General features: G+C 45.8%; 1 protein-coding gene and 1 long non-coding RNA gene across 8 annotated transcripts in view; one reads left to right on the top strand and one right to left on the bottom strand.

Moving 5' to 3' along the window:
• Nucleotides 1-7,368, top strand: part of LOC132364790 (uncharacterized) — a 34,262-nt gene extending 26,894 nt beyond the window's left edge. For both annotated transcript variants that reach the window (XR_009502917.1, XR_009502916.1), the window contains exons 4-5: nt 1,178-1,367; nt 6,553-7,368. This is a non-coding gene — a long non-coding RNA (uncharacterized LOC132364790). The remainder of the gene's footprint in view (nt 1-1,177; nt 1,368-6,552) is intronic.
• MYLK (myosin light chain kinase) overlaps nt 1,814-19,443 on the bottom strand; it is a 267,670-nt gene continuing 250,040 nt past the window's right edge. For 5 of the 6 annotated variants that reach the window (XM_059920960.1, XM_059920958.1, XM_059920959.1 and 2 more), the window contains 5 exons: nt 16,647-16,799; nt 13,981-14,104; nt 7,706-7,835; nt 6,116-6,247; nt 1,814-3,836 (listed from right to left, as the gene is read on the bottom strand). In XM_059920960.1, the coding sequence (XP_059776943.1) occupies nt 3,580-3,836; nt 6,116-6,247; nt 7,706-7,835; nt 13,981-14,104; nt 16,647-16,799 (796 nt within the window). In that variant the 3' untranslated portion in view covers nt 1,814-3,579. The remainder of the gene's footprint in view (nt 3,837-6,115; nt 6,248-7,705; nt 7,836-13,980; nt 14,105-16,646; nt 16,800-19,443) is intronic. The other variant, XM_059920957.1, reaches the window with a different exon arrangement.

Raw genomic sequence — 19,443 nt, 5'->3', positions numbered from 1 at the left:
TTGGAGTTTCTCTTTTCCTCCTAGTCCATCTAAAACAATGCTGTCTAATAGAACTTTATAGAACGTTTTAATCTGTGCTGTCCAATACGATAGCCAGCCACTAGTCACATGTGATTATTGAGCACTTAATGTGGCTAGTGCAGCTGAGGAACTGAATTTTAAATTTTATGTATTTTCATTAATTTAAATTTAAATAGTCACTGGTGAGTTGTGGCTACCATATTGGTCAGAATAGATCTAGAATACAGTGATGACCTTATAACAGGATAGTCTAGGCTATGTTACAGCCACAAAGAATGCTAAAATCTTGGGGATTTATAAGAACAAAGATTTATTTCTTGCTTGTGTTATGTACTCATTTGGGACTGGCTTGGGACCTAGGTGGATAAAGTAGCCACCATCTGACATGTTGCCAGTTACTATGGAGAGCCTTGCACCAGTACTTAAATTCTCTGGACCAGAGGGGATGAACATCACTTCTGCTTCTACCTCGCTGACCAGAATTAGTCACACAGCCCCATCTCCCATCTCACACAGGGAGTCAGAAATGTGGTCCTAATCATGTGCCAGGGGGCAAAGAGCCTCAGTAATGACTGTCACAGACTTAGCTTCCTTTTCGAAATACAGAGGAGTTCCCAAGGGTTAAAGAAAGTAGTATTACCTGTGTTTTCTTGAAAAGTGGAGAGTTGAGTTTCTTTAGAATTCAATTATTCTTTAGCTCATTGATACTCATTAGCACATGTATTAAAAGCACAGATTTTATTAAAATGTGTAAAACTCAAACATCTTGATAAAAAGAAAGAGACTTTAAAGTTAGAGCCGACAACAGTCAGCATGTCTTTTTAGTTATACATAGAAATTCATTTAATATGAAGCTCTGCGATGTAAGGAATAATCAGTGGATTTTTTTTTTTATATGTTTGGGATGAGAATGGAATGGAAGGAGATTATTTGTTTTCTTTCAGAATATAAGGTACATTTTTCACTAGCAAGGAATAAAAAGTCCTTTTCTTTAAAAATAATAATTTCCTCACTAGGAACATTTGTGGATTGTGGTTGCCTTGAAAAAATGAAACAATTTAAATATTATCTGGACAATGGATTCTTTCCAGACTATACTGTGGAATCATAGAGTCATCTAGTCCAACATTTAATAGTATGTCTTGATTCTTTCTAGAATATCTACAGTATTGTTTGAATACTCAAGACCTGGGTGGCCCCACCATCTGATATCTGAAAACAGACTTCCTGTGAAGCAGGAGTGATGGTTTCCTGAGAACAAGTGCTTCACTATCAAGACATGGAAAGATAGCACTCGGCTGCTAGTAACAAATTGCACCAAAGTTACAAATGCAGGCCAAGCCTTGGTAAATATTAATGACGATGATGATTTTGTGACATACTGAAAATGTCAGATTTTAGCATTATAAGCGTACTGTAGATACTAGAATGTAATTGAACCAAAATGATGCTCGAGAGAAATTTTGAAGTAAATGTGCAAATTAGGCTACCTAGTATAAACTAGAAGTGCCTAAGTCATTCTGTTCCTTAGTAAAGCACAACCAAGTAAGCCTTTTTTTTTTTGGCTGCTCTGCGTGGCATGTGGAATCTTAGTTCCCTGACCAGGGATCGAACCCGTGCCCCCTGCAGTGGAAGCGTGGAGTCTTAACCACTGGACCACCAGGGAAGTCTCCCAGCATGTAAGCCATTTATGCAGCAGAGCATTTGTTTTTAGTTTCTGAGATCTATTTGTGTCGTCTACAACTGGTGGCATGGAAAGGAAAAGAAGGCTGCAAAGACTGAACAAACAGCATGCACTGTGGTAGCCTTTATTTAAAAATTGTGAGCTAACTACAGTTGTAGTGTTCTCATTACCATTCTGATGGCATAATAAACTGGGAGAACATTAACACAACTTGAAGAAGGCATCAAAAAACCTGTAAACAAACATACACACCACGCATGCGCGCACATATACAGCATACATGCACACAAAGATTATAGTCTAAACACAATCAAAAGTGATGAAGAAAAGCTTTGAATGCTCTAAATCAAATTTAAAACACTTTATTATAATAAACTGTGGCAATACTGTGGCTATATGAAAAATGTTGTAACTGCTTAAAAAGCAAAAAGGAAAATACTGGCAATTTGAAACTAGCAGCAAGAAGCAGATAAAAATAGAATGGAAGATAACATAAGACTAAGTAACATCAAAATTCTAATGTTGATACTGTGTAGGATTGCACTGAAGTAATTTAAAATTGGTTCTTAAGGAACTCTCAGAAAGTCCCTTGAAATATTAAACTGCTGCGCTTTACAAACAGTGGAAAAGAAAAAAGTATTTGGAATGTTACACACACACAGAGGAAATGTATTAGGCATATCAGTTTATGGTCTTTGTTTATGCCCTTCAAAAAGCTTTATAAAGAAAAATTTAAGTGCCAATGTAGTGAAAGAAAGTTAAAAATTCCTAAAGATGCAAGTCTGAGTGCATTTATCAGGTTAAGAATATATTTCAAGGTTAGGGGGCAAGGCATGATTGATGCACATTCAAGAAGAAAAGTCTTGTGGAATCCATAAGGTAAGTAGAGTTCTCTGGAGCATGTTTAAAAATGAAGGTATATTAAACTCAGACTATCCTGAATGAGATTCCAAAGTATGTGGAGTTCTATAGCTGAAATCTATTTCATAGTGGCCAATAAATAATTAAGACTAACTTTTCAGCAAACTGTTTTTTCATACATTCAAACACAAAAATCTTTACCACACATGCAGAGCTGATATTCTAAAACAGCGCAGGTATGAATCCTGGTTTCAGAAAAACACATTAACAAGGATTTTTTTTCCATAGGTTCCTATAAAAATGTCTCAAGCTTCTAGAAATCTTCAAAGAGGGGATAAGTTTAGATTTCCTACTGATTTTGGAAGAAAGGAGATTGCTTTTCCTAAGGAAGCCAGTCATCCATGAGCGGGAGACGTGTCTTCAGAATCTAAGAAGTGTAATGTCCCTAATGCTTAAACTTATGGCAAGTCCAGATCCAGAAAAACTGGCAGGTAGAACAGGGGATGGAAATGAAAAGTTCAAATGTCTATAGTATACTTTGGAAATATTGTGCCTCGTAAGTTAAAATGGCTCAACTGCCTGCAGAATGAAGTGCTACAGGACTGGTGAAGACCTGGGAGGGGGGGAGAGACCCCCATCTCCAGGGACCCTCTGGACAGGGCTGTGACCTTGTTTTTTCATGAGTGCTTTCAGTTGGAGAATTTATATGACTTTGCCCAGATAAAGCTTCCTTCTGGTTACTTTTTCTCTAAAATTGGTTGGTCAGGCAAGTTACTGGTAATTTCCCAAAATGAAATCTAGCTGTACTAGAATCTTAAGGTGCCAGCTAATTTAAATTAATGCCCCTCAGTAACGCTGCTGGGTATCAACCACTATTGCTGAAGAATCAACCCCCAAATGACCTAACTAAATCTATCACACTAGGTGCTTTTACTGTCTTGGGTTTTTTGAGCTTTAGAGAGATAGATAGTCTTTGTGATATGACTTAGAAACTGCTTCTCTCTGGCGTTGTCTCATTCTTCCTCCTCTTCTTCTTCCCCTTCCCCTTCCCCTTCTCCTTCCTCCATGGTTTCCACGATGAGCTCTGCTGTGCAGGTGGCTTCTCCAAGACTGTTGACAGCCTTGCAGGTGTACTTGGCATCATCATCCCCGCAAACATCGCTAATGATTAAAGAGCAGTTCCCATCCTCGTCGTAGTCTATCTGGAAGTGGCGGGACTCCCTGATTGACTGGTCATCTTTGAACCAGACGACCTCAGGGTCTGGGTATCCTGTATCACAGGGAAGGAACACAAGTTGCAGAAACTATTATTTAAAACTTCTTATCAGTTCACGCAAACTCTTGAGCTACCTCTATTGATTAAGGGGGTAAAGGGAAAAAAAATTATGATGTTGGCTTTTACCATCTATTTTGATATTTACATTTGAATAGGGGCATGTATTGTAAACACTAATATTTGAAACACCACATAAGGTATTGTACAGGCATCCCATTTCCCACCCATGTAGGGCTTGTACCACCTCCCACCTTAACACAGATATAGCTAACTCCCCGGAACACTGTCCCAGTTCCAACCACCTGCCTGGAGCTAAATATCTTCTTGGATTAAAAGAAAACTTTTTTTATCTTGTATAAAAGAACTTAAATAAATTTAAATAAAAAAATAAGAGTCAGAAAAAATGGGCACAAAGGATCTTTTGGAGGTGATGGAAATGTTTAAAAATTGGATTGTGGTAATGACTGCACAATTCTGTAAATTTCTAAAAATAATTGTATACTTAAAATGGGTGAATTTTATGGTATATAAATTATAATTCAAAGATGATAACAGACCTGTAAAACATAAATTAGAGGAACTGACAATACTGCGAGGAAAAAGAAAGCAGTATTTGTCTTAGTCTGATCCAAAGACAGATAATCTGCCTGTAGATAACTGGAAATTGACCACATTGATTCGCCTCATTTTATGCATTAGTCATGTTGCTGCAAAGTTCAGCATTAAAATATATATGTTTTATGCCTTTAAAAACATAATAATACTAACTGGTAATAATACTAACTAACAATACTTGACTTGTTTTTAAACTTTGGAGAAGTAGTTTTACAGGACAAAATTGTAGCCCCAGCTAGAATACAAATTACACAGAAGAATTCTAACATTCTTTTCAAGTAGAATTTTGTTTTTAACAAACAGCATCCATATGCTTTAATTTCTCCTCAGCACTCCAAAGTAATGCAAATACCAAGAAAATAATCCCAAAGAGAAAAGTAAGCAAAAAGATAATTATTATGAAATAATATTTTCTAAAAAATAAAGGAAGAAGTAAAGAACTTAAGACCCAAAGACAGTGGTGATGGTGAGAGCTACAAGCAGTGGCCCAGAACTCTCAGCAGAACCCCCAATCTGAGCACTTCCACACTAGCAAAGGCAGCACATCCAGTTTTTCTAAAAAATTGAGTGAAAAAAGAGATTATGGTAGGCGAGGCATTTATAAGGCATCTTGATAATACAGTGATGCAGGAGAAAAATTGTTTTTTCATTCCTACCTTTGGGTTACTTTACCCAAAAGGCAGTATCTAGCCATACTGCTGGAGAATCTTACAAAGCGGGAGGCATGGTGCGTTATCACTGCCGTCCCGTGCTATGCTGCCTTGGGGAAGTTGGTCCGACCGAAATGGGAGATAGCCCTCCACTCTGGTTGGCACACAACAGTCACAGACCTGAAGCAAAGAGGCCTGTCTTATCTTGCCACTTATCTTTCTAGAATGTTGCAGTCTGTTGAAACTGAAATGCTATGTGTCACCAACACTGCTAACTTCTCAGGTGCTGTGCTAAGATCCCTTAGGGTCCCTCGAGCTCTAACAACTCACTCTGGCCATGTTATTTCTAGCAGGCAGAGAAACATGGGGAAGACAGCACAGGGGCCTGGATCCCAACCTCCCTCCGTTTGAAGTCACACCGCAGGCTGTCTCTGCACTTACTAGTTCCACAACTTTTCCCTTGACTCCATGACATCTTTAAAAGACTTGAAAGGTTTCCCCTTTCCACATGTTATCTCACAGTCTCCAGAGCCACACAAGGCATTAGACGCTGTCTTACAGATGAGGACTAGAGGCTCAGAAGAGCTAAATCATCGCCCGAGGTCACAGAGCCCAGTGATTAACAGCAGAGCTGCCCTCTCTGCATCCTATGCTCTGTGCCAGCCTTCCTTTGAGAGCCTTTGGTGGGCAGTTCACATGCTTCCCATAAGCTTGCAAAGCTCATTTCATTAAGCACGTTCCATAGCCAAATAGGTCCATGATAAACCACTTGTAATTGGGTGCAGTGGCTGATGTAAGTAGGTGAAATATCAAATGTGCCCTCAGTGAGTCACTGAATGGCCCTAATCTTAAGCAGGTGGAGTGGGGCAGTGGGCCAACTCCTCCTGACCCATTTTCCCTCACAGCCTGGCTGTTCCAGAACTGATATTCTGCCAAGGGCACACAGTAGGGGCCCACCAGCCAACCATACACCTTTTGTAGGTAAGGGAAGAACAGCTACAAACTTACCTTCGATCTTGCAGTCAAATCTAGCAGCGCTTCCCTCCACAACTTCTAAATCACGAATGGTCTTAGAAAAGTAGGGTTTTACATGGGGCTTTTCCTCAGCGACAGCCTCAAGGAAAGCTTGGGAGACATCTTCTAGAAGACAGGGAAGAGGACGTGGTAATTTCTTTATTCCTTGTTCTCTTCCCTGGTTTAAAAAAGCTGACTTTTTTTTTTTTTTTAAGTTGTTATAATTTAGCAAATAATGGCGCTTAGAGGACTGAATCATAAGCACACCTTTCTCCTGGGGACTGGCTGGCCTGCTGCCAAATGATTTTGCCAGAAGAGAGAACTGTGACCAAACTGGGGAAATGTTTGGACTCCCCCTCCCTTATGCTGACACACTGAAAAAGGAAATAATCTGTAAAAAGCTTATCTGGCTGCATTTCATGCTGTTTCAGGATTCGGCTGAGGGTATCGAAGAAGGACGGAAGCACGCCAGCCCACCTGATCTCTGTACCCCCTCTGCCCTCCTCTGGCAGCAGCAGGCCCTTCATCTGCTCCTTGGAAGGGAAGAGCCAGGTCCTAGAGGCATCTTCGATTTGCCAATAGCTCTATTCTCCACACGGATACTGCCTTCACAGTGTATGACTCTGGACCAGGGTTTGGGATTGGTCCAGGGAAAAGCTGTAACTTTGAGTGGCTCCCGATCCTCTCCTTCCCCTTCAGGCTATTCCTGGGTCATCTGGAGAGCGGCAGGGCTGGAGCAGGAGGGACCAGGCCCATGTGCAGCAGGCTCGGTCCTCGGCTGCATCAGAGCAGCTCAGCAAGCAGCCTCACCAGTTACCCTGTCTTATGCACAAAGGGATCTAGACTCAGCTTCTCACCTTTGGATACCAAAAGCATCAGGCAGTGGGAGGTGGAGGAGTGTCTCAGGCCAAATGAGGCACCTCCAGATGATAAGGGCCAGACCCTACATGCATCTGAAGCAGGAAGAGGCCAAGGCCTTCACTGAGGAGATGGATGGGGCAGCATCTCAAAAGACGGTGGGCAAGTAACTAACCCTGTTGGTCTCTAGGAGGGGCCCTGCCAGTCACTGTCTACCCAGTTCAAACGACATGTTTCAGCATCATGAAAAATAACAAACAAATATGGACTATATGAGTCAATTTTTGTTTAAAAGGAAAACGCAAAGACACGTTAAAAAAATGGATATTTTTAAAAAGTACACTGTGATTTTTATTTTATGTTTGCCTATTATCATACAAGCATTGCTTTTGTAATGAGAAAAACGAAACTTTTAATAAAGTCTTTGCTAATTCTTATGTAAAATATAGGGAAAAGATTAGCGGAGATCATCTAGTTCTATTAGACAATAACTTTCCTTCTGAAAATAGTTAAACCTAAGGTGAAACAATTAAAGAATAATTACTACATTTAGTAATTATTGTCAGGGCAGTGTAAAAGTAGTTTCAAATTTTTCCTTGTAGGTTGTATTATTAAAAAAACCCAACCCCCCCACCTTAAGAAAAAAAACCCTCTAAATGCCTCTCCATCCCCCAACCCTTCCTTTGTCACCATCTGGCTAGAGAAAATCTTCCTGGAGCTCCTTACCTTCAGACTCTAGTTTTTCTGCATTGAGTGGGCTGGTTGGTGACCCTGCTGAAGATTTCCTGCCACTGAGCCCTGAGATCATTGCCATAGAGGACAGTCTTCCAATGGCTCTCACAGCATTGCCCGTTTTCTGGAAAATAGACACTGGCGTTGGACTCAGGCGGTGTCACTGGTTCCAGCTGGGCAGCGGGGCTCAGGGAGAAGAGCCCAGCCCAGGAGAAGCAGCTGTCCTTGAAACAAGGGCCTCCTGAGTGCCGAGGTTCTGCAGAGGAGTGAGCCCAACCTTGCTCTGCTCAGCACTATCAGCGTGTCAGAAGATGTTCGGAGAATGGAATGGGGCCTGGAACCGATGTGTGCGTTAATGTGACTAAACAAGGTCAACATGAGACAAAAACCCTTTTCATACTGTGCTTCAACTCCCATAAAAGGGATAGTTTATATAAAGCAACTGCAGGCTGAGACGGCTCCAAAGACTTAACTGCTGACAGGGCCCAGTGGAGGCTGTTTCTCATAAAACAATGCTAGTGATAGGATTTTAATTGGCCAAGAGAATAGTTACTACAGATCCCACAGGTCCCGTTGGGAAAAAAAAAAAAAAAAAGGCCTTCTATTGACCATAGGCAAGTCACTTAACCTCCCTGGGCTTCAGTTTCCTTCTCTGTATAAGGAGGGGGTTGGACAAGACGATCTCCAAGGTCTCATTTAGTTCTGTTTATGATTCAGATACTTAAGAGATTTCGAGAAATACTCTGGCTGGCCCCAGCACAAGTCTACAGTGAAGTTCTGGAGGGGTGTTCTTCCCTGATGTACACCCAGCATCAAAAAGCAGCACCCAAAGAAATGAAAAGCACAGCACTTTGCTTTTCTTAGTCGAGGCACCTTGGGAGAGGACAGAATTTCCACTGAAAAAGATGCCAGGACTTGAAAATTTTCTTTGCCTTGTGAAAATTCTACCAAGCATAGGATTTAGGTCAAGAAGTCCCCAATAATACACACTGTGTCTGTGTTTCTCGCCTTTAGGTACAGATTCTCACCCTTTTTCTAAGGTCAATGGGATGACTAAGATAAGAAACTAAGGCATAACCACCGCTTTCCAGCCCTGCACCCAAAGCATCTCTTCAGGCATCCAGATGCTGTGCGTCCAGGGAGCAAACGTCACCACAGACTAGCTGCTGAGAGAGGAAGGCAACAGCCTGTACACAGGCAGACGGCTGGCACTCACCCACTGGACCTCAAACTGTGCCGGCAAAGCCACTTTCCTCCTGAATTAACCTCACACGCTCAGGTATTTCAGGCAAGCCTCACAATTTTGGACTATCTGAAAAGCCAGTATACTTCAGTTAAAAGATTATTTCAAAAGTAAAGAATTTCAGGTTGCTAGGGAATCACATAGAAAATGGGTGTGTGTGTGTGTGTGTGTGTGTGTGTGTGTGTGGTTTAAGCGGAGACCTGCTGCTGTGACCACAGTCGCTTCCTGGTATGTCACATCCCATCCTTGCTGGAGCTACTTTCACGCACTCTGGAAAGGCATTGCATCTTGCCCTGTCCTCTGGCCACCCACCTCTCACATATACACTGTGGGGTGTGGTTATGCGTCTGGCCCTCTGTCCCACAGTGAAGCTGGGTCACTCTGAAAAGAACCCACGAGGCCCCGGGTGGAGGTGATGAGGGGGGAAGAAGGTGAGGAATGACGACCCGCTGACTTAACTGTGTGCAGAGGCACTGTGGCCCCTGCAGAGAACACCCTGGGAGACTGAGACTACGTAGCAACTTGCATGCCTTCTGGGAGAGGCTGTTACTGGTGACATCACTGATCTGTTTGTTCTGCTAGCTGGAGTGTGGAGAGACCCAGCTCTTCCCAGGGGAGCTTACCCTGACTTCAGGAATGGGTAAGAGGTGGTGCCAGCCGACAGCCCTCCCTACGGAGTCCACGCCGGACCAGACTACTTCCTAACCAGCCAAACTCTCAGACTCAGCCCTTCTCAGCTCTCCAATCCCTTCATCCAACACAGATTGGTTTGCCCTGAGCCAGGAGTCTCTAAACTCAGAGGGTTTGTTCCTAACAAGGGACAGGTTAGTTCTCTAACCACTCATTGCTCTGTTAACGTGTGCAAGTCAGTTCCCCTCTCTGGGCCTCATTGTTGGACCTGAAGATTCAAATCTTCCTGCAGCTCTAGTCTTCTACAGAAAGACTATGATTCAGACACGCAAATGTGTAGCAGGGAACGCTCCCCTTGAGCCCATGGGCTCCCTAATCCCAAACACCTGGATGCAGGACTGTCTTCACTTGTATGGTGTGGAAGAATGAAGTCTTTCCTCTTCTGTTAACAAAATGACTAATACGAAGCTATGAGAACAAGGCAAATCAAAGTGTTATAATATTTCAGAGAAGGTGGCAAATAACAAATGAATAGACCACACATTGGGGGAAATTTTCCATCAGATGGAGCAAAAGACCATATAATTTCTAAAACAGGAAGAAATGTAAGTGCTCAATAGGGAAAATCTTAACAATAACCTACACATCAGAGGTCAATCTTTGGAAGCTGCTTCATGGGAAAAAATAGTTGGTGGGGAAGTTATTTGTCAGAACTATATGTTCTAGCCTTCCAGTTTCATGCCTTTGAGCTGAAAATTGGTTGCTGCTTTACTAACTGAGACCTTTGGAAATTTTTTAAACATCAAAACAGAAAGATTCAATTCTTGATAAGTTCCATCCTTGTCTTGAGGAGGCCTTTTTCTTGTTGGAGGGCAGTTGCCAAGGCTGGGTTCCTGTGTTCCAGGCGGGCAGGGTCTGTAACGGCTTCCCTAACAGAGCACAGACTCCCTCCCCTGGGAGAGCCAGCGAGGGTGACTAACCAGCCTGCTTTCCCAGGACTGAGGGATTGCGCAGGATGAGGGGCTTTCAGGGATAAAGCTGAGACAGGCCCTGGAAAACCTCGGCAAGGTGATCACCCTAGAGCCAGCCAGCCATCATGGGCCCTACATAAATTCCAACAGCCCCAAGACTACAATTTCCCCTGAGAATGCATATTATCTAAATGTGATGGCCAAGAGTACTCCATGCTATACTGAATCAAAAGCTTTCTTCCCCAAGGCCCTTTGGTCCATACTGCTGAAGTCTTTGTGGTTCCTCAGAGAATAAAGATGGCTGCCCACAAGCTCCAATTCCTAGTCCTTTGCTTCCATTTTGCATGCAGAAGCCCTGTTATCCTGCTCAACTTACCCACCCTCAGTGCTATTACTCACCACCATGTCTCTTCAACATTCTTTTGATATAAATAAAAAACCTACCCTCTTTCAGAATAACTTCATTCTAAGATCAATAATACAATGAGTCATCTATCTACTGCCTGCTTGTTGGGGTTTGTTCCCATGTTACTTCCTTCCCCTTTTATGAAAACCACACGAGGGGCTTCCCTGGTGGTGCAGTGGTTAAGAATCTGCCTGCCAATGCAGGGGACATGGGTTCGAGCCCTGGTCCAGGAAGATCCCACGTGCCACAGAGCAACTAAGCCCATGCACCAGAATTACTGAGCCTGCGCTCTAGAGCCTGCAAGCCACAACTACTGAGCCTGCGCTCTAGAGCCCGTGAGCCACAACTACTGAGGCCACATGCTACAACTACTGAAGCCCGTGCGCCTAGAGCCTGTGTTCCGCAACAAGGGAAGCCACCGCAATGAGAAGCCCATGCACCGCAACAAAGAGTAGCCCCCGCTCACTGCAACTAGAGCAAGCCCGTGCAGCAACGAAGACCCAACGCAGCCAAAAATAAATAAATTTTAAAAAAATCCTTAAGAATGTCATACGCTTTAAAAAAAAAAAAAAAAAAAACCACACCAGAATGATAACAAGGAAGCTTTTCTCACGCAGCTGTAGAGCGTTCTGGGCCCCCTTTGCTTGCCCTGGCCCTCTCCCTCCACAGCGCACCCCATTCTATTCCCCTCCACTCCACTCCGCCTCAGCACACAGAACCTCAGCTGCTCTGAGAGGGAACCCCCTATTCCAGGGGTGCTAAGGTCCTGGTATCCAGAGTTTAAAATGTGGAAAACATTTTCCTAAGGAAGAAATGTAACACAAGATGGTCAGATGCAGCTGAACTATTACCAGTGACAATATGCTTCAGGGACATTATGCGTTGAATGGGATTTTGCAGACTACTTTTCTATGTAATTTTGTGAAACCTAACCACTGCTTCCTTGGAAAAGCCATTTCCAAATGCTGCTACCTATATTAAAATAGGAAATTAATGTTCCTTCTCTGAATTCTGTCCTTTCCCTTCTCACTTTCAGAAAACCTTATGGCTAATAACACTGTAAACAACAAGAAAAAAATGTGATTCAAATATCACCACAAATTACGGTTTCCGGACCCATCTGACTGAAAAATTCCATTTATTTCCTCTCCCATTTCCTTATCTCTTCTCTGCGCCTATCCCCTGGGTTTAGGCTCTTCCTGGCTTTGGTTCACCAGCAGATGTGTGGATGCCTCCAGAAGCCTGAAGTGATAAGCCTGCCCTTTAGCCCATGGCCTCATCCAACCAAAACCCAGTGAGATTCCCTCCTCTGAGAACTGCCCCACCCCCACACCAGTCACCGTATCCGCTCCAGAAATACTGCTATTTCTTTGAGATCTACTGGCCACAGGATCATTAATAAAGCCAACCTTTGATTTTGTGGCCCCCTTGTGGCTTTGTTTTTTTAAAAGAATATTTGCTCCTCTGATTTCACTGGACCCTAATGGCACCAGAGGGTAAGGTAAGCGGCACAGGTGTTCCAACTCACCAGGTACTTGACGGAGGCCAGGAGATCCACCCAAACCTTCAGGCGGGGCTAACCAAGAACTGACTCCCACTTCGGGGAGTCCGCTGAGATGTGCAGGGGGTGGAGTCTCTCAGACCCACACACCCGAAGCCCCTCTCTCACCTTTGCTCCTCTCAACCTTTGTGTGAACTTGGACTTTTCAGTGAACTGTGGTTTAGTCATTCTGTGTGGCAAGTCACCAGTGTCCCAGTTGCCCCTAAAATGGTGGTTTCCTTTTTCTCTGCCACAAAGGCAAGGTCTAAATGTCCCAGTCCCCTGAATGCCCAGCTAAAAGGCTGCTCCTGTCAGGCCAGCATGATCAGGGTGAGGTCCAGTTCCCACCTCTGAGCCTTTTCCTCCGTCTGTGCTGCTATCCCCTCCTCTCCGTGTTCTACCCATGTTCCATGGCCAACTTCAAACTCCTGCCCTTGGCAGCCTTTCTTCACAACCACATCCACCTCTGGTGTGACTGGTTCCATTCTCTGTCCACACTCACATATATGGGTATGGAGAGCTATAGTGATCATTTATAATTCTTGGTGTGTGTTATGTCCTTTTATGTCTATTTGCTTCAGGTCCCTGTTACACTATGCATTCCTTGAGTATAGAAACCATGTACCCTCCAGTAGCCCAGGAATTTTATAATACTAGTAGTGATAATAAAAATAAAATAGATCATGATAAGTTCTCTATGGTTTTGGATGATCATTTTCTCCATCTGCTAACAATCAGAGGCAATTTGTGTCATTAAACTGTGTGCTGTTAAGACTGTGTACGCTGGAGCCAGTCTCTGGGTTTGAATCCTGGCTTTCCCACTTACTAGCTGTGATCCTGGGTGACCTTCCTAACCTCTCTCTGCTTTGTTTGTCTGAGAACTGGGGAAAACAATAGTACCTGCCTCCCAGGATTAAAAAACAATGCATAGAGAGTGCTTTGAATGTTCTCTGATACATGGCCAGCCCTCCATACATATGGGCTACCGATCTCATTTGTGAACACTTACTATGTGCCAGGCAATGTGCTAAAGGCCAGATGAATATTATCTCATATAATTCTCACAACAGTGCTGCGATTTGGTACCACTAATACCCCCATTTTATAGATGAGAAAACGAAGGCACAGCAAGGTTAAGTAACTTGGCTAAGGACATGTAGCTAGTAACATACAACCTCTCTCTGTCTCTCCCATGTCTCTCTTTGTAGATCATGTGCCCATCTCCTTCACTGTAAAGAAATGCAAGACCATCACGCTACCTATAAGGAGATCACATTCTCCAGGGTTGCCAAACAGTCCTAAAGGTGACATTGCTCATCCCTAGTCACGAAGACATGGAATGTCAGTCTTGGTCCCAGACTATTTCAGAAACAAATGTAAACATTTTTGGAGCGAGGCCAGGGCAAGTTGGGAATGAGGGTAGCTTGAATAAAGCAATTATGAGGGGTGACATCCCAGTCCAAAGCGACCCCTCATTACCTGCCATTTTCTTCTTGCCATGTACTTCTTCATCCGCTCCTTGGAGAGTTTCTTGGCCTCCATGTTCTTGGTGTCTTTCATTAGCCATGTATGCTGAAGGCACTGGGTGCAGTCCAAGCGGTTTCTAATAAAGGCAGAGATCAGAGGGTTTCTGAGCAGAAGGGGACCACAGAGACCGCTGGTCAGATCAGAAACGGGAGGTCACCTGTCCCTAGTTACACAGGGCAGAGCCCAGGGCTCTCTGCTCCCAGTCCATCCACCACGATGAGAATCACTGTGCTCTTGGCCTTTTTCGTCTCTTGGTCTGCGTTACACTGACTAGACCCAGAATACACTAGTGTTAAGAAGGCCTAAACACCAGTAAGCAGCTGGAGTCTCATGACCTGCCCTTGGGGTCTAGGGAGGCTAAGTGCTGGAGGGCAGACATGTCTGGGAATGACTGGCACCGTATTCCAGGGTGGGGTCATTCTGCTGGTCATGTGGGGGCTGGGAACTGTGGAGGCCCGATCCTTCTGCCTCCTTGTCTGATGGAGAGAAGAGTGAAACCTTAGGCCCAAATCTTCGAGAATCAGTGAACTCTCAAGTCTTATGGTATGGTTGAGTATCAGGTTTTTCCCATTAAAACTCAAAGAGGTATGTCCTTTGTACAACCTATGAATTATGACAACCTTAGAACTGCACTGAAACTCATTTAATCTTCTGAAAGCTCTGGGAATCTAGAAATATTTCAGGGCCATCACCTTAATTGTCATAGGACTAATGAAGTCCAAAGTACCAAGTGCTAACATATGTAGAAAAATGAGTAAAAGTAAATTTGCTAACTATAGCAAAATGTAGTGATCTTTAGATAAAGGGATATGGATTATTTTAATTTTCTTATATTCAAAATTTGTACAATTTACATGTATTAATTTATAATAGAAAAACATTTTTTAAAGTGCTGATAGAGATTTCTGGTTGAAGAGATGCTGAGTTTGAGTTTATGGGAATCTAGTGTCTTGATCTATATGAAATCAATTCTTTGGTGAGTCCATTTTATGAGCACAGAGGAGCCAACACGTTTCTGAATAAACTCAAGGTCAGGTGAGAAAATAGGGTATATACACAATACCTCATTTACCAAACCTTGGGTGAATGAAGCCTGGTTGACAAAAGCCATCCTTGGACCAGAGTTGTTAGGAAGGAGGTCTGCACCTCCCTGAGGCACCTGGGGAGCGGGGACCCCTCACACGGGAGGGGCATCTCGGCCCCCCCCCCCCCCCAACATCTAGATCCTCCTTGGGTCACGCCTGCTTCTGAGGCGAAGACTGGGGCAGCAAAGTGCTAAAAAGACCTCGCTGTCAAGGAGTGTGGAATGTCTCCCCTGGAGGAGTTTGGCCCTGAGCTGGCTAAAAAGGACTGAGAGGTGGGTGCGTAACCAGAAAACCAGACTGAACCACTTAAGAGACCCTCCAGCCTCGCTCCTTTATAGCAACTGCGCTCTCATGTCCCAGACAGGATTTCCCCCAGAGGGGGCAAGACGACCGACAGCCTCACGGGGGTCTGTGGGCCAGGCAGACGGGGCAGAACCTAGGCCACAAAGTCCCCTTTGTGCACATGCAGAGCCTCTGGGCTGACCCCTCCCACCTTCCTCCGGCACACCACCCGTTTCAACACCACCTTCTGGGGAAAAGCTTACAGCTGCTCCTATTGCCAAATACGGCTCCCCGGGGCCCCTGGAGCCAGGCCTTGCCTCATCTGGCCACCTGTTCACAGAGTGGGTGAGGAGCCCAACAGCCTATGGCCCCCCGCCGACACCCCACCGCTCCCTTGCCCCGGTGCAGGCCGGCCCTCCCGGCACGTGCACGGCCCCTGTCCCCTTCCTGCTTTATTGTAGCTGTTTTCCCTTGCCAGTGAATTCTCTCCAGCCACACCAAGACCCCCTCAACCTCACCTCCTCTGCTCTAGCCTCCTCTACTGCTCCCACTTCCATCCTCTTCTCCCTGAAATACTGACTGAGCTCCTTGGGCGTCTGACCTTTCCTCACAGTCTTAGGCCGTCTATACGCCTGAACACTCAGGCCTCCTGACGTTCACAGATGTTCTATATAGTCATCTGCTGACCACCTGGGCAGCTCCAGGCAGCCCCAGAAGGTGGAGGAGGGGAACCTCACAGTCTGCACGGTTGCAGGGGACAGACATGGAGCTGGGCCCAGTGGCCTGGGGTCACAGCCTAACTGGCCAGTGGTGGAAGGTACCTGGCCACACTCAGGCAGGCAGCTCCTACATGATTTAGATACAAAATAAGCATCCAGCCGGAATAGCCAGGAGTATGATCAGGACCGGCAAATAGGGTACCTCCCCTGCAAGCCCCAGAAGGGGGGCTGAGGTTTCCGCAGGGCGGCTGCAGGCCACAGCTGTCCACGGAAAATAAAAGGGGCTGTCGTTATTCACACGCAAGCTGCCTCATTCCGTCAACACTCAGTCAAGTGTTGCTCTCCAGGTGAGGTTTCTGTGCTTCGAAAGACAGGAGAGTGTCCGGCCCCAGGGAGCAGGACCCTCGCGCACGCACTGCCCATCCTCCCTCCTCGGGTGCCGAGGGGCCCACGACAGGGGAAGAGAGTCCCCGCCTCTGGACCCCAGTCCAGGGAGTGGGGAGGCCGAAAGACTGAAATCTCGACTCATTACTTCATATCTTTCTTCAGCAAGCTGCTGATAAAATCCTTGGCGTCATCAGAGATCTCATCGAAGGCCTCGTCGTCGAAGTCCCAGGTGGCGGAGGTGACGTTGGCTAAGGTTTCGTTATCGTTGTCACCCATGAAGGGGGACAGTCCACTGACCCTGGGGGATGAGAGAGGAGAGCGGTGAGCGGGGGAGGCCAGCAGGGAGGGCGGTCCTGCCAGGGGAGCGCTCCCTGAGGTCAGAGGTGAGAGCGCCCCAAACGCCCCCGCGCCTGCCTCTCCTCCCACCCAGGAGAGGCGCGGGCGTGGCTCTCAGCCTCTGCCCCGGGGCTCGCTCACTGTACTTCCGGGGTGTCGCCCGCCTGCTGACGCCACCTGCCTGTGAAGCTGAGGCGGAGGGGCTTTTCTTCAGTTTACCACTTCCACACAGCACAGCAGGGCCTTCCTGCCTGCCTTCTGTTCTTCCCCAACACCCAGGCGAGAACTTGGCCCCGCAGAACCTTCAGAACCTTCTCCAAAGTCCTGGGGGGAGGAGTGGCCTCCTTCGCAGGGCTTCAGGCGCGCGCGCGCGCGCGCGCGCGCGCACACACACACACACACACACACACACACACACACACGTGGACTGGTCACGTGGCACAGCACTCATCACCGCGCCCTGTCCCGCCCTCCCACCTCTCACCCTCAGCATCAAGAACAGGGCCAGCCCACGAGGGGCTCAGCAAGGGTGTGTCCACGAAGGGTGGACCTGCAATGCGGGTCGGTGATCCATCTACACGTGCGTTCAATGCGCCTGAGGCATTTAGGCCAAACCAGAAAACTTCCCTCAGAGGAACCACGGCCTGTTCATTCGCTGGGTGACCTTGGACAATTCCCCTCATGTCTCTGTGTCAGCTTCCTCCTCTGTTAGATGGACAACCTGCTACTTAACTACGGAGTGGTCACCACTGCCACCTCTCCCTGTTCTCCTTCTCCTGCGTCCTCATTCTCATGACAGCAGACATCTATCACATGTTCACTATGTGCCATGCACTGGGCAGAGAGCTAAAACAGATTAACTCATTCAGTCTTAACACCACCCTTTAAGGCAGGTAACTCATTACTTCGTTTACCAGATAAGGAAACTGAGGCACCAAGCGGGGGTAAGTAACTTGCCCAAGGATTTGCAGTCAATGAGCCTATTTCTTAACCGCTACTTTGTACAGTCATTTCTAGGAAGATGAAGTAAATCACAGCGTACAGCACTGGCAGGAGGCCTGGTCCGCAGTAAGGAGCTCGGTCTGTGACCACAGCTATTATGCAGTTCTTCTGTACACAGTTCACCCCCATTGCCCCATCAATCTGTGATCTCTGGAATGACTCACTTACCAATAGCTTAAGCCAAATAAAATTTGGAAGGTAAAGTATCTCAAAGCCGAACGGAGCAGACGTCTGGCTTACTGGCCTCACCTCTCACCTCTGGCAGGCACCTCATCTTCACCCCAACCATCCAGCCCGCCACTCACCCTGACCTAGGGCCAGCTTCATGGGCCTTGGAAGAGCCCCACTCTTTGGCTTAATGCTCTGCTGCCATCATTTTGAAATTCTTAATGTTCACACAAGTCACCCCACCTTTTTATGCTGCACTGGGCCCCACGAATTATGTAGCTGGTCCTGCCCTGTCCCCACCTGAGCCCCACGAGATGGATCTAGGGCCCTCATGCCATCAACCTTCCAAGTCAAGGCTTCACTAACATCCCTTTCCCCAAATCCCTCATCATAACCCGTAATGCAAACCCCTCGGGAGCTGTTTTGGCATCCAAGAGGCCTCAGCTTATGAAATACACTTGGCCCTGAAAACTAAGTTGTGTAAAACAAAATCTATTGAAATATTGCAAGGAAAGCTTGCCATGGGAGGAACCCGCTGGTGAAAATCTTCATTAAAAAGAAGAAAAAGAGCTTTTTCAGTGTGAATTATCTCACCCTGATCAACATATTTGTGCTTTTGAATAAAAGAGCTTTATAGATGGCATTAAAATGTCTTAAAGCAAGACACCAATTTATGTTCTGAGAAGGCAGGGAGATAATCATTCTCGATCATATCACTATGAGGGAAGGGTGGGACCTCACCAGGCCCAAGTCTGTGCTGTTATATGCTATTCCTTTCCCCTCTCTGGGCCTCAGCTTCCCCTCTTATACACCAAGGGTACTGGACTAGAATTCCTAGGGGCTCCCAGGAAGCCCCTAGGCTTAACTAGTCCCATCAAGAAGCAGCCTGACTCTTGCTTGCCAGCTACGTGCTTCATTCTGTCTCTGCACTTTCCATTTGAAACAAAGGGGGGAAGTCTTACAGCACTCCAAGAGATTGCCGGGAGGGAGGTGGGGGGCGGGAAAGCAAACAACCCTGTGGAATGCTGAAAGGCCGCCTTCTGTAAACCTCCTTTCCTAATTAGGAACTGTCATCCTGCAAAGATAGGGCTTAATCTCTGTGATGTTCATAGTTGGGGAGAGCCTCCTCTCCTCTGGCCTCTGGCACTCCTCCTTCCTGGCAGCGCATCCATCTGAAATCCCTCCCAAGCCTTGGCTGGCTCCTCACCTGCCCCAGCTCCCCCAGCGTTCCCCCTGATACACAGGACGTCTCTAAAATAAAACCCGCAAAATATGCAGAGCATGATGATGAAGAGAGTATTCGAATTTTATTAATGCCGTTTCGTGGTGGTGGGATTTTGCAGAATTTTTAAACTTCCTTTCTTGTACTTTTTCTTTATTGCTAGAATTTGCATAGGATCATGTATGGTTGGGTTGTTCAACCCAATCAACAAACA

Source organism: Balaenoptera ricei, chromosome 4, assembly GCF_028023285.1.
Source record: "Balaenoptera ricei isolate mBalRic1 chromosome 4, mBalRic1.hap2, whole genome shotgun sequence".
In the NCBI taxonomy this organism is placed as follows: domain Eukaryota; kingdom Metazoa; phylum Chordata; class Mammalia; order Artiodactyla; family Balaenopteridae; genus Balaenoptera; species Balaenoptera ricei.
Note: the sequence above shows the minus strand (reverse complement) of the source record. Positions and strands in the feature narration are given on the sequence as shown.